Here is a 14330-nt window from a genome sequence, read left to right as displayed (position 1 = left end):
GAACTGCTCTTGAGCACGAAGGATTTCCCTCAATAACCAGGAATCCGGGCTGCCTGAAGGGAAGGATCTGGTGTCCCAGCAGCCAGATGGCTGCAATGAGTAGGAAGGGTCTTCAGTGGGGGAATTTGATCTTTTTGCAGAGATCTGTATACTGCTAACATTACAGCTGCTGAAGATAAAATCTATTTCATATAACTGAATCAAACATGAACACGTAATGATGCTGTTGCTTAAAAAGAGTTATTTTCAGACACATTTCCTGCAGTCATAGGTCTTTTTCAAGATTCAGGTGTCAGTTTCTTTCCTCTCAAACCGCACCACTGAAAAAGATGGTGCTGACACCACTCCAAGACCTGGCAGGGAGAAGCCCCATCATGCTGGGGCACGGGCTCTGTCCTCACTGCAGCCACAGACAGCGCACTCCCTGCCAGCCCCTGAGCTGCGTGCCCCGCTGGGAGCTCTGCTCTGCTCTCCTGTCTGTGGGCAGCAGCATCGCAATGGGCACAGCAGAGCGGTTGCTGCGAGCGCCCTGAGAGCCTAATCCTTGCAAACTGTAAACAGTTCAAGGAGTGTTTCCAACTTCTGAAGCAAAGTTCTGATGACAATGCTACTTTAAATCAGATTGAGCGGTGTCCAACCTTAAAATCTACTCCTGACGTTGGGGAAAAGGCGGCTGCTGAAGGGAACTGCAGCAACCTGCTGGCCCAAGGCTGGTTAGAGTGAACAACGATACAGAGCACCTTTACACTGGTCCTTATATAACAAAATAAATGGGATTGAAATAATGAAATAAATCTACTCCCTCTTTATGAGCATTTAAAATATTTCTGAATACTTTTCTGACTTTGAATTATGACAGTATGCAATGAAATATTTAAAACATATAAGAAAATTAAGTATCTTAGCCTCTGATGGCATGCCTAAGAAATGAAATTTGTTAGCCAATTAATTTTAAATATACTACAGCAGACGTTCAATTACAGCTTCCCATCTCACCTCCCCAAAGCTGCATGCAGAGCATTCAGCTCCCAAACAGAGCACCGCTCCTCTGTGCCATGGAGCTCAGAAGCTCAGGCAACTTTCTATGTGAATAACTCCTTAAAAACAGGAAATACGAAGAAATTCACAAAAAAGTACACATGGGTTTTTACAGTACCTACTCTGAAATAATACACAGTACGTGTCCGTGCACATTTATGTGGCCTGCACTTCACGGCAGATGGCAACCATCCGGCTGGTTCCGTGGGGGATTTTTACTAGCAGACGTCCCTCACGAGTTCAAACGAAGTAACTGTAGCAGAAACATGACGTGATTTAACGGCCTGCTAACAGAGCGTGGCTGGGGGAACTTCAACCACATTTCGGGCTGCAGCGCCAAGGCTGGGCTCCACGGCTCCCTGCTGCCTGGTGCAAAGGCTCCGTGTGGCTGCAGGAGGGCTGGAGGCAGCAGGACCCGCCCTGAGAACCAAGGGAATAGCTGTGAGCTGCTGCTCCAGTCCTTGGGCTCTGTCACAATACTTGGAGGGAGATAAACCGCTGCTGAGAGAAAGCAAGCAGGGCCTGGAATAGCCAAGTCCTGGAACAGCCACAAAACGGTGCGAGAAAACGCCCCAAGCCCTAGGGAGCAGCTCGAGGCCCAGCAGCACGCCCGGCCCCGGGGCAGCCTGGGCACCTGGCTCCTGCCGCGGCCAGCAGTGGGACTGATGGCACCCCCACACAGCGGCCCCGCCGCCCCGACCAGCACCACGCGACCCCCTGCACCACTGCTGGCTGATGGCAGGCACCTACTGCACCGTGCTGTTTCAAGATAGCCCTTACAACGGAGGAAGGCTTATTGGGAATTAAGAACGGACAAGAAAAATTGCAGTACCACATCTGTAGTGTTATTTTCCTACAGCACCACTCCGACGCGTCCCAGGAAGAATCGCACGGCATAATCAAATTAAGCATCTCTCTTACAAAAGGGAATGGCCATCCATGTAACAACAAACCAATTCTGTTGCCTTTTAAACTGCAAAGCCTTCAGAATGGGGTTTTGAAAGCATGACCCATCAGTTCTAATTTTTAAAACTTATCCTTTCAGTCAAGACTAGAAAAAGGCCCATTCCAACTTTTATCTTCACTACAAAGTGCTGTTATCTTGGGCTGATGTCAGGAGCTCTATCTCTCTTTCTGCTGACAAGCAGAGACTAGAGAGATAAGATTGGGAACGAATCTCACTTCTCTGAGTAAATAAATAATCAATACTCATCTAAATGTAAATGAGAAAGTATCCCCCTCTGATAACAGGGCTCTTATCAAACAGCCAATTTTCTACAGACATTTGGCCTCAACCAAATCACCATCATTCAGCCCCAGCCTAATGGCTAAAAATCGTAACTAAATTGAACCGATCACCAGAGATCAACTAAGTTCAGCCATGGCTACTACAGGTTCAAATGTTTGGAATGCAATTTTTCCCCCATTAACTTTCAATAGCAATGAAGAATACCACGGTCAGGGGTTGAATCTGCACAATAAACAAATAGTAACACTTAGAAAGAGAAGGAGGCTTTAAGGAAAACTCCGAACAAAAGCCATCTCAATCTGCACACAAGTTAATAAGATAAAACGAGGATCACAGACTTACCGTGATATTTGATGTTTGTGGAGTTGTCAAACCTAACCTTTTCTAAACACACTAGTATAAAAGAAAGAAAGAAACAAACAAAAAAATCCCCACCCAAATGGTTTAAAACAGAACCGACATTCCTAGTGTTAGTCTGCAACAAAACACATCTTTGGTCCTGCTCAGCCCTTATCTTCACCTAGCTCCCAGGAGCTCCTGAATTCTCACAAAAGCCCCAGCTCCAGCTTATGTTCCTTTGTCAGCTGCTTCCGCTCCCTTTATTGTCCAGGCATTTGTTCAAAACACTTTTGAATTTCTGATTTCCACAACACTGGCTCCCATAATTTATTGCACTGTGTGAGAAAAAGAATTCCCTTTTGTCTCAGAACATTATTGTCTGCCTACTGCTTTTGGTGCCACGCAGTTCCTGTTTTATGAACAACAGTGATAAAACCCTTCCATTTAACCCAGTGCACCGTTCTCAGCCCACACACTTCATGGTCTCCCCTTGTGCCCAGTCATCTCATTTTCCATGCTAGCCAAAGATCTCTGCTCAGAACCTACTCATTTCATGCCAGATCCATTTTTGCATTCACACGTTTCTGCATCTTTGTTGCCACTACCATTATCCTTTTTAAAATATTATCCTTTGTAAGATAAAATATAACAATCAAGATGTGGGCACTCCGTGATTTATGTGCATGGGCACAGCAACACTTTCTGTTTTGTTCTCTCCTCCTCTCCTGATTTCTAATATTCTATTTGTCTTCCTGACTGCTCCTAAGCATGGAGCCGAAGTGTTCAGAGAACTATCCATGACGACTTCAAGATACTTTTCTTGACTGATGGAAAGTAATTAGAGCCCATCATTGTATACGTATACTTACGGTTGCTTTTCACCACGTATATTATTTTGCACTCATTGACACTGAATTCCCTCTCTCGTTTTATTGTCCTGTCACTCAGCATTGTGAGATACCTCTGCAGCGCTTCACAGACAGCTTTTATTTGCACTATTCTTGCTTCCTTTGTATCAACAGCACATTTTGTCACATCAGCATTCACATCCTTTTCCACGCTGCACATTAACTGAACAATGCAGGTTCTACCAGTTCCAGTGGAACTTCACCAGTAACCTAGTTACTAATAATGGAGAGCCATTATTCCTATTCTTTGTTTCCTGTCTTTTAATCAATTATTAATCCATGTGAGGATCCTCCTTCTCATCCCATGACAGCTTAATTGCTTTATGAGCCTTTGTCAAATCTTTTTGGAAATCTAAGCGTGCCGTATAAAACGCATCATCCTTATTCAGAGGGTCTCTGGTGTCAGGGGCTGCTCACATGTTTGTGAGGCACAATCTCCCCTACAAAAGCTGCACCGATTTCTTCCTCGCTGTACTGCATTTGTCCACGTCACCTTTTAATTTCCTTCTTTGCTAAAATGTTATGTGGCTAAAAGGAAGCTGAGGAATGCAGGTCTCTCCTCACGCTCTTCCGAAGAACGGCTGCCATACCACTCCCTGAGCAAGGCAGCAAGAGCATTATGTCACACCCCATTTAACACTGCAGCACATTCGTAAGTGAGCTCTCCCCATGCTGTCCATGATGCCTGCCTGCTCATGGACAAGTTTCAGCACTCACTGTCCAGGCAGAGCTCCTCTCAGCACACAGGAAGGCTCAGCTTGAGGGTACAGCATCCTCAGCAGCACGCAGCTCCACATCTTGTGCATACCATTCTAATTCAAAACTTGCAAACAAGATATTAGAAATTGGAAGGCGGTTTGGCGGCCATTGCCTAATGATCACTGCAGTAGCAGCCAGGCAGACAGGAAGGAAACAAAAGTGAATGTGAGCTGTGTTTCGGGCTCTGCTGAAGTACAGGGATAAGACAGGAAAGGAAACAGCTGATGAACATTTAATGCCGATGTTTGTGCTACTTCCCTGTTACAAATTTCTTCTTTCACAAGGATGCATGATTTACTGCTTTACTGCTCTGCTAGGTTTTGAAAGTGAGATTTCTTTTTAGTTTAAATTATGTTTATATTTATGTGTTGTTACCACTTCTTTATTATGGCTGAAAATATGCTACGGCTATCACACGGCCATAAAGAAGAGGACATTTATGTACTTCTACCCTTTCACGTAGCCTGTCAAAAAGCATCAGCCGTGCCAAGCGCAGTGCTGCAGAGCCCAGCTTTCAGCAGGCCATGTGTGCGTGGAGTGGGGAGGAGCCCACGTGGCTGAGAGCGGAGCCCTGGTGGCACCAGGAGATGGCAGTGGGAGATGGCACTTTGTCCTCCCGGCCCGCACTGCAGCAGGGGACGACACATTCCCATCAGCACTGGACGCTGAGTCTTGGTTGTAAGACAGAGCAAAGATGACAAACAAAAGAGGTCGAAGCAGAAGGACCAACAGTTTGTGGAAAGCAAAAAACTGAAAACAGAGGGGTCTTGGGACTCCTGCATTGTGATTTTTTGTTAGATTGCAACAGACAGGGCAAGGATTGCATTGTTTGCTTGGCAATGGCAGTAGAGCCAGAAAGTATGTGAACAGTTCAAGAGGAAATAGCTGCAAAGCCAGAATGTTTACATCTCAAACCCTGCTGCTGTGAGGACATCTTAAGTCTGTTTATCTGTTAAAAATCCACAACGTCTCTCAACACCCCTAAAGTGGAGTGAAGATTTTATCATTACAAATGCAAACACTGGTTAATAAAGATATCTGAATTGTGAAAACAAACTTTTAATATTGTGTGCAAGCATGAGACTTTTTCTCCAAGTCCAATCTGCTTTTTCTTAACTTGCACTGTTGTGACATGACCAAATTTTACACAGTTATCTGCTGCTCTCCACAGAAATACAGATGGTTTTTGTAGAAATAAACAGTCATTTATATGAAACAATTGTAAAATAGTTTATGGAAACCAGCGGTGTAATGCATTCAAATAAATGCCAGGACTGGCTGATGGAGAGCCAAGGTGTTAAATCACACTGCTTAAGAATTCAGCTGTGGGAAACAGATAGTAAATCCAGAGTGACAGAATTTCCAGTGATGGCAAAGGTTTCTGACATCTAGTCCAGTACACAAAAACTACAGCAGTTCAAACCCATTTTACTTAACACTACCTTGACAGCCAGTGAAATTAAAGAATTTAGTCACAAGCCCCTTAAAAAGGAACAAACACACTTCGTTTACGTATCACTCTTTTGTAGAACAGAAAGGCAGGCAGCATGCTGCTCTGCAGCAAACCGGTCTGCGGAACATTAACGGAAATATGTAATTTTTACTACAGACCTTTATTCTTTATGCATTCGCAACGTAATTCTAAATAAAGTGGAAAGGAAAAGGAAATCATCAGCTTCGACCTATAACATAAGGTACCTATGGCCAAAACACAACAACACACACACAGTATTTCATCACAGGTTTTGGAGATAAGCAATGCGAAGGGCAGTGCAGCTCTGCACGCTGCAGCAAGCACAGCACAGGGCCCTGCAGCTGCTGCCCACCGAGGGCATCGGCACACAGCGCAGCCCGGGCTCTGCTGCCACCAGGGCTGTGCATCGGCACACGGTCTGTTACCAGTGTGGATCTCAAGGTGAGAACGCTGCTTTTCTCCTGTTATCCATCAAGCAGTGCACAGCACGGGTAGCACAACTGCCCGGCAGGTGCTGCATGAGCTCCCCAAAAAGTGAACGAGATGGTCCCAAAACGTACCTGGTGTAACAGTAATGCCTTCTCTCATCAGAGGATAAAATAAACAAAAACCTCTATCATTCAAATGCTGAACTGGAGAATTTAAAATGTCACATAAATTACGGCTTTATCACCAATCCAGAATAACCAATAAATGTGCGATTTCAATACCAACAGCTCTGGAAGAGATTCAATTCTATAACTCACTTTCATTTCAGAGGCCAGACGTGAAACACTTTCCTCCACAATTTGGGCTGATGTCCAGAATCCCATCAGCCCAAATGCACGGGCCTAACGAGCTATGTCTGTTCTGACAAACTATTCACAAACTTTATTCCCCATGAGCTGTTCCACGTCCACCAGCATCCCGTCCCCCTCCACGTCCGTGCCTGCACAGCGTCAGCGCTCAGAGAAAGGGCTGAAATTGATCACTGCTGCTGCAAAACAGATCGCCTCTGTTGGCAGACAGAAATTGTTTCAAGCAGCCTTTGTGCCACCCTCCCCAGCACAGAGGTGCTCACCCTGCACAGCACCAATCCGGAGGACATTTTGCTGAAGAAATAACAAGAAAACAATTCAGCCAGCTCCTCGCTGCCCCTGGCAACGGGACAAGCACACCTGGGAGAAAGGTTTGACATTTGGAGGCTGTGTGCTTAAACCGAAGTGTTTTCTTTATTTTTTTAAATACATTTTTCTTGTTGGTGAGAGAGGGGCAGCCAGCATGAGAAAGTCCGGCCAAGGACCTACGAGTATTGATTGTTTTAAATTTGTATCTTGCTAGTGTAAACAGAAGAAAAACAGTGGTTCTGAAGTATTTCCAGGTAAAGCCATTCACAACTGAGGGCAGCAAACTCTGCAGGGATGCTATAATTACCCAAAGCAAAGCCAAGGAAACTCAAAACTACCATTAAGCAGAAGAGCACGCGTGCAAGCACAGGAAAATACAAATTAATTGGCTTTTCACTGTCACAGATGCTGAGGCTTCCATCTCTGAGAGTCAGAGCAAACATATGCGTCGCCTACTCTAACATATTTACTTTTAATTTTAAGCTCCTCAGCTACCATCTTCAACGGCAACATCCGACTTAAGTGACAGTTTATTCTAATCGTGGTTCATCTCTTCAAAACACTTTCATCACAGCGCTGTGGATTTAGGCAGTTTCCTAATTCTCCTCCTTTCTATTATTTCTGCATCTTTCCAGGGCTGTTTCCATCCCCCGTTCCTCCCTTCCCACGCTCTCCAACACACGACACCCAGCCGTGACCTGGGGGAGGACGGGCTGCCCGCACACAGAGCTCCTCCCCACCCCCGGCCCCTGCCCAGCGCACGGCTCCCCAGCCCGGCTCCAGCCCCAGCAGTGCCACCAGGAGCTCCTGCAGTCAGCAGGGAGTGAAGGAAACCCAGACCCACCATTACCGGCACAGCTCTGAATGCTCCAGAAAGATGAACACTGTGCGACAGGTTTAAAGGAAAGGCTTCCTCGTGCTTTCCCTGCAGCCTGGCAGGGCACTTGGCAATACGTGGTTTCTCAGACCAACTGTATCTTTGTATTACAGCTGTTGCTTATCTGCTGCAAAAGTTTTGAATAAAATGTGTTAATAAACCGTTTTCAGAAGCATGTTTGAAATGGGAAATTAACATTAAAAGTGGTGCTGAGACTATCTGTTGGAATGTGGTTTCTCACGAAACCCGGACCTTTTCCCTCGCTGCTGTCGAATGAAACAGAAGCCTCACATGTGCCTCAGTGCTCCTTACTGGGAGCTTCTGTTGGCCAGGATATGAAGATAACCGAATAGCTCAGAGCCAACAGAAGTTACATGCACCACAATGCAGCTCTGTACCAGGCCCACCACAGCTCGTCACCCCCTGACAGGAGCTCAGAGCCACGAGGGGCAGCCGGGCCGACCCTGCTGCAGGACCGAAACACAGCATGAAGGCTTTTAGCCCCACATCCTATTCCTGGTTCTTGAATTTTGCTCTATTACTCAGCTTCCTTTGGCGGTGAGATAACACACTTATACAGATTAGGAAGATTATTTTAGACTATTTTTGGTCACTTTACATATTTTAAAGAATGCAGAAAGCAATAGTTGACAGCTGTTAGGAACTTGAATGTTATTGTAAAGCAGCTGTTTTCATTTATAGAAATGCACCAGTCTTTCTCCAAACTGAACAGAATACTGTGCTAATAACTCACGCTAACCTGTGGAAAATACAGGTCACGTCTGTGAAATGTTGGCAGAAGATACTGTTTATAACAATTAAACTTGTGTCACATTTTGTTCTTAAAAGGAGTGAGCATTTCTGGTTCAGGCATGTTTACAGTTGGAGCAGCTATTAAATAACAATCAGTAGCATGTTCATCCTGCAAAGAACTTCTACTTAAAATCAGACAAGATTAATCAGACAAGGCTTCTCCACTCACAGAAATTTCCAATGACGAGTGGCTGACACGGACCAGGAACAGGCAGGCTTATTCTAATGTTTCAGCATTTTACATTGTTTAGTTTTGACTCTCATTTCCTTCTGAAAACATTCAGTTGTTATAAATGGACATTGGTGCTTAATTTGTTTAAAGCCAAAGCTTCTACACATATTCTCTTTGCATTCCTATTTTATGTTAGCATTCACAGTCCGTTCAGTCAAGCCATGGAAAAACAGGCAACTGGCATCCTAGAGAGTATATTTGTTGAGGAACAAAAGGAATGAGACAGCTGAAAGGCAGGGAAGATAGCTTCCAAGTGTACATATAGTTCCTGCACATATTTAATTTGAGAATCACCATGGCATCAAGATATACAAAGCGTCAAGAACGAAGCCATCATCTTTCTCATGTTCTTACAGTTGTAAGCCGCGCAAACACACCTTAGAGAAACCACTGAATGTGGGTTTTAGTGCAGATACAAGAAGCCTGATAGGACCTACCTGCCTACTGCACTTTGAGGGGAGCAGTTGGAGCCAGCGCTGTGCTGTGCTCGCTGAACACGGCGGGCTCTGCAGCCCACCTTGGAACAACCGCGCCTCCCTTGTTCTGTACGAGAGCCCTCCTAACGAGCGGGCTTTAATGAGTACCTCTGCCCTAACGGAATTCTTACTGCGAGCTGACTAGCGGCTAACGTGCAAGTACGTTAAAAGTAAGACCAGTAAGCGTGCAAGAGCAAGATCAGTAGAAATACTCTCAGGATTGACTGTGTACAGCAATGTTTCAGCTGTGGAGCGAACCAGCAGTTGCACTGACATCAGTACTCCACAGTTCATAGCAGGGTCTGCATTTCAGACCAACTTTATCCTTAAACTTTCAGCTGCTAGAGTGCTCACAATGTTCAGTAATATTTTCCAAGATCCCTAGACATAGCAAGCTGATACAAAGCCATCCTTAAATTATCCGTGCACATCTGGGTGCTCTTCAGAGCCCTGTTCAAGCACCTCAGTCCAGCCACACAGTGAGGCCCACGCGAGGCCCTGAGGAGCCGTGCGGGGATTTCAGCTTTTCCCCCTCCCTGCCGCAGTCAGGGCAGCACCCAGCCCAGCTCTCCTCTCTTACTCTCCCATTCTGGCTATTTTCACAAAGCTCTTGTATGAAAGACTCTATGGAGCTCCCTCAAGCTGGTCCATGGCAGGATCTCCTCTGGGAGCTCATTCCACAGGCGAGACTGTTTTATTTCCAGCTCTTGTGTAAAATATGCATTTGCAGTACATGCTGCTGAGCATGCAATAGGTTAAACAAACTGATGATAAAGAATTCTACTTAGTTATTTTTCATTACCATAGGAAAACATCAATTACATTTTCTATTTTATGAGTGTACACAAGGGAATCCATTACAATAAGAGAGAGCTTATATGGCTGTTTTTGCTGCTTCTTTGCTAAGCAAGAAGAACAGTTAGCTTTAAAAACAATGAAAGCAGCCCATAGAGAAGGCAGGCAAACCGGCATACCTGCACAGACAGCTCCTACCCTGATTTATCCAGCCTGACTCCAACTAATTAAACATCTGCCTCAACAATTTCCTCTGCAGATTTATCTTCTCCAGTACGCAGCACTGACTGTTTGTTACAGGCTTTTCCCTTCCTTGCCACCATTCACATAAACTTCTTCCCGTTTGTTATTTGGGCATGTGACAAGGATACAGCGTTCCCATTAACCCCCTACTGGTATTTCTTGGGGGATGGGTCATGAGGCCCCTGATACACTGCTCCTGTACAACCACGTGCTCTGTGGAAGGACTTCAGGGGTCTGCTTCTCTCAGCCATGACACAAACAGGTGATTTTCCACCTGCGCTTCCTGTGGATTTGCACAAAATTTATTAGTTAAAAATTATCAGAGATCATACATTCAATGTAAAGCATTGCAATATCAGGAAAGGGCAACTGCAAAGAATATAAAATACTTTCAATTCTTTGCAGAAACTTTCTCTAACTTTGTCTAACATAACATCTAAATAGAGCTGGACACAACAGATACAATTTCCATTTCTTTCATTGCACTTGCTATGAATGAAAGGTCACAGCCCACTTCTGTCCTCATCTATTGACCTATATATTCCTGTAGCAAATCATCTTTGGTTTGCAGTTAGATTGCAATCAGAAGTCTTATTCAGCCTTGGTCTTCTCAACAAATAGAATTTTGAAACAAATGCATTAATATTACTTTTACAGCCGTAGTCCACCATGCAATTACATGAATGCCAGTGCATGTACTGAAACAAAACAGCAACCGGGGCTCTGCACCGCATTCGTCAGGACAGTCCTGTCATTAACAGCCTCGTGCTCCACAAGCAAAGGTTGGTCGCTGCAAGGACAGCAATGGCATTCTTAAAGAAAGAAGCGAAATCGAGAAGCTCAGGAGGTTATGGGCTGGCAGAGGTGAGGACTTGGGGATTTTCAGGATCACGCAACACAATTGCTTGTTGAAAGGCTTTCCTGTAAGCTACAGGTTTCTAGCTGAATAAATAGCCAGGAAAGCTAGTCTAATATCTAAGCTCTCCTCCTCCCAGAACAGCCAACAGAGGTTTCCACATTTCCTATAAATGTAGGACCAATTTACAAAGCTGTAAGCACCACAGATTCATTTGTCCTGTGAAGACCGACCTGCAAGCACAGTGAATATGAAGAAAAGTTCGTATGCACGGTTCATAATTTGGTTAGTAGCTCTTAGAATCAGAGCAGTCAGCTTAGAAAAAAGTGTTGCTGAATGAGGAGAAATACTTTTCCTAAATTATGTCATCTTTTATTCAGAACTCTGACATACTAATCCACTGCTTAATAATTACTTTAAAGACAAAGGCAGGGGACCTTACTCTGCTAATAGTCTGATCTCAAATTCCATTCATCTGCATATCTCCCAGTGAAAGTTAGAGGTACACTCACTCCCAAAATGAAGAATTTGCTGCTACTTGAGGAGTGGTGACGAAAATCCTTCTGTGCTTGCTTCAGTCAGTGTGTGCACCCGCAGGTGTAACTGCCCTTTAATCTAGATGGCATTTCTATCCCGTTCTGCTACCAGCAGCAGAAGGGGATGGAGAAAGGCTTGTTCCAGGTCCAGAGGGCAGTGCAAGCAAGTGGACCCTCTGTGCAGACAGCTGCAATTTCTGCTGTTTTAAAAAATGACAGGCGAGACCGAAAAAATAAATTAAAATCAGCTGAATGATGAATTGCAGTAACGGGGAATGAGGGAAGTTTTGGATAAGGGAAGTTTTTAATAAAAAAGTTTAAGTTATGATTGACCAATTTAATACATCAATACCTAGTCTGGGAGGTATCACCCACATGGCACAGTCACACAACAGCGTCAGCACTGCCTTACAAGTGCTCACCAACACGTAAAAAATACAAAACAAACAGCATTTGCTTTATGAGGCTCAGGAACACGGGAACTCGAGCACAACTCTCCCACAGCCACCGTGTGCCCAGCAGTGACTGCAGCTCACGGAGCTGACAGCTGCAGCTCTGGCCACGAGCTTAAAGCACAACCTGCAAGAACACTGCTGCTCTCAACAAAGTGAGAGTTCACAAGTAAACACACGTGGAAGTGATCAAAAGATGTTCAGCTGCGGATTCTGCTGTGATTTACATCCAGCAAAGATGATGGTCATGTTTCAAAGAAGTGAAAAGTCAAGTGGATAATTTATTTATAGAAACAAGATTTAAATTACCTCTTATATTATTCCCTCAAAAAAAAAAAAAAAAAAAGAAAATAAGAGAGAAAGAGAGAAGGAGAGAAATGACATTTATGCCAGTAAGTCCCTTTACAACAAAGGGTTTCCGACAAAAGTGCCACAAAAGCGGTTTATATATTAGCTGAAGGCATAAATGACAGTTCCATGCCTTTTCTAAACGACCAAACAACATAACAGAATAACAGCAAAAAGAAATTTCAAATGGACAAGGAATAACATCTGTTACTTGAAGGGGGAAAGTAGTTTAAATACTGAGCTAAGTGAATCCTCCAGACATCTCCCTTCGGGGAAGAGAAATCTGACCCCAAGAAATAAATAAAAGTCAACCAAAAAGTGAACAAAAGAGGTGTTTGAAAAAAACAGAACACCATTCATCGCAGCTAACGACTTGTTCATTATGAGTGATGATGGATAAAGACTTCTCACGCTGAGATGAAATCAAGATTTATATGCATTGTTTCCTCTCCCAACTTGTGGGAAGATCATCATCATTTAATTCTATCTCTGCGGCCAGTGATGGGCATCCAGAGAGCCGGTTATCAAACGGCGCAGTCAGCTGGCAAGAGCGGGACGTGCAGTTGGCACATCTGGACGGAGCCGCCGCAGCCGCGGTGAACAATGGCTCCTGGCCAGCAGCCAGAGCTCACAGCCGCGCAGCTCAGCCCCGCCAGCAGCAGCAGCACAGCGCTGCTCTGCCTTCTTTTTACGAGAATCAGATTTTCATTGCTTCATTCAATTGCTCTCCTCTGCCATTTTTTACAGCTCTTATCGTTCCCTTGGAATATGGCCTTGAGACAGCTCATCCGTGTCCTTCACTGTGTTATCTCTTCTAACTTTTATTAAAACTTCAGCTTTCATCTGAAGATAGCTAATTAAATCCGTGACAGATTATATACTCCTTCAAAAACTGCACCAAACTACCACTTCCAAACAGAACGGGGTTGATTTTCTTCTCACGCAGTTAAAACTAAGGGTGTACAAGGAGGCTTCACTCATTTACAAAGACAAGATCCGTATCTTTACCTGGTACACAGATAGGTTTATATTGAAGTTCCTTTGTTGCATGACAAAGCTCAGTGCAATTTCTCACAGCAATTACTCCTTGTTGCTGGATAGATTTCTCAGCCTTCTACTTCTGAAATATATGTACTAATATGTTTATATCTGGGAAAAGCACTGCTGTAAAACACAAACTGTCAGTTTTCCTATTTTAAATGTCGATATGTCCTAACCATGATAGCACAATTTTGACAACACTGCAGAAAGTCACTTTTTCTCTAAATGTAACAACTATTTATTTAAACACTCTAACCTCCTATCAGGTATCAGTTCCTCACATAAATTAGAAGTGTAGCAATTCTACCAAGGACTGGCCTTACCGTAATGCCTCCCATCATCTCAAGCTACCACTGGCTGGACTTGAGCACAAACGGCTTTGTTACCATAAAGAAATACTTGCAGTAACGGATACACTGCTTTGCAGCAAACATTAGGCACTTCCTCCGCTGTCTGCCTCTGGCAGCATCCAGAACACAGACCTGTGCACAGAACAGCTTCAGAGTGGTGCCACAAATCACAATGTCCACTGAAAAAATGGTGCATTTTTCACAACAGCTAAAAAGTGATATGAAATAACCTCAGGAAAAAGCACACTTTCCTCTAAAAAATGCAACAAATGACCCACCTGAGCCTCTCTGCGATCCTTTCCTTCTCTTTAAGGCCTTTTGCAAGATATCTTTCATGGTGACCTTCATACTGTCCACCTGAATAAGTGAGAATCCATGAGCAGCATTTCTGCAAGACAGAGGCACATACATTTTTACAAAAGAATCATCATCAAGCAG

General features: G+C 44.2%; 1 protein-coding gene across 5 annotated transcripts in view; it reads right to left on the bottom strand.

Annotated features, from left to right (window-relative positions):
- MAPKAP1 (MAPK associated protein 1) overlaps positions 1-14330 on the bottom strand; it is an 82453-nt gene that overhangs the window by 23181 nt on the left and 44942 nt on the right. For all 5 annotated transcript variants that reach the window (XM_042878794.1, XM_042878798.1, XM_042878799.1 and 2 more), the window contains exon 7: positions 14171-14280. In XM_042878794.1, coding sequence (XP_042734728.1) covers positions 14171-14280 — 110 coding nt within the window. The remainder of the gene's footprint in view (positions 1-14170; positions 14281-14330) is intronic.

This window comes from Lagopus leucura, unplaced genomic scaffold (assembly GCF_019238085.1).
Source record: "Lagopus leucura isolate 7727_CA_CO unplaced genomic scaffold, USGS_WTPT01 Super-Scaffold_100022, whole genome shotgun sequence".
NCBI classification, from domain to species: Eukaryota; Metazoa; Chordata; class Aves; order Galliformes; family Phasianidae; genus Lagopus; species Lagopus leucura.
The sequence above is the reverse complement of the archived record's forward strand: the minus strand, read 5'-3'. Positions and strand labels throughout refer to the sequence as shown.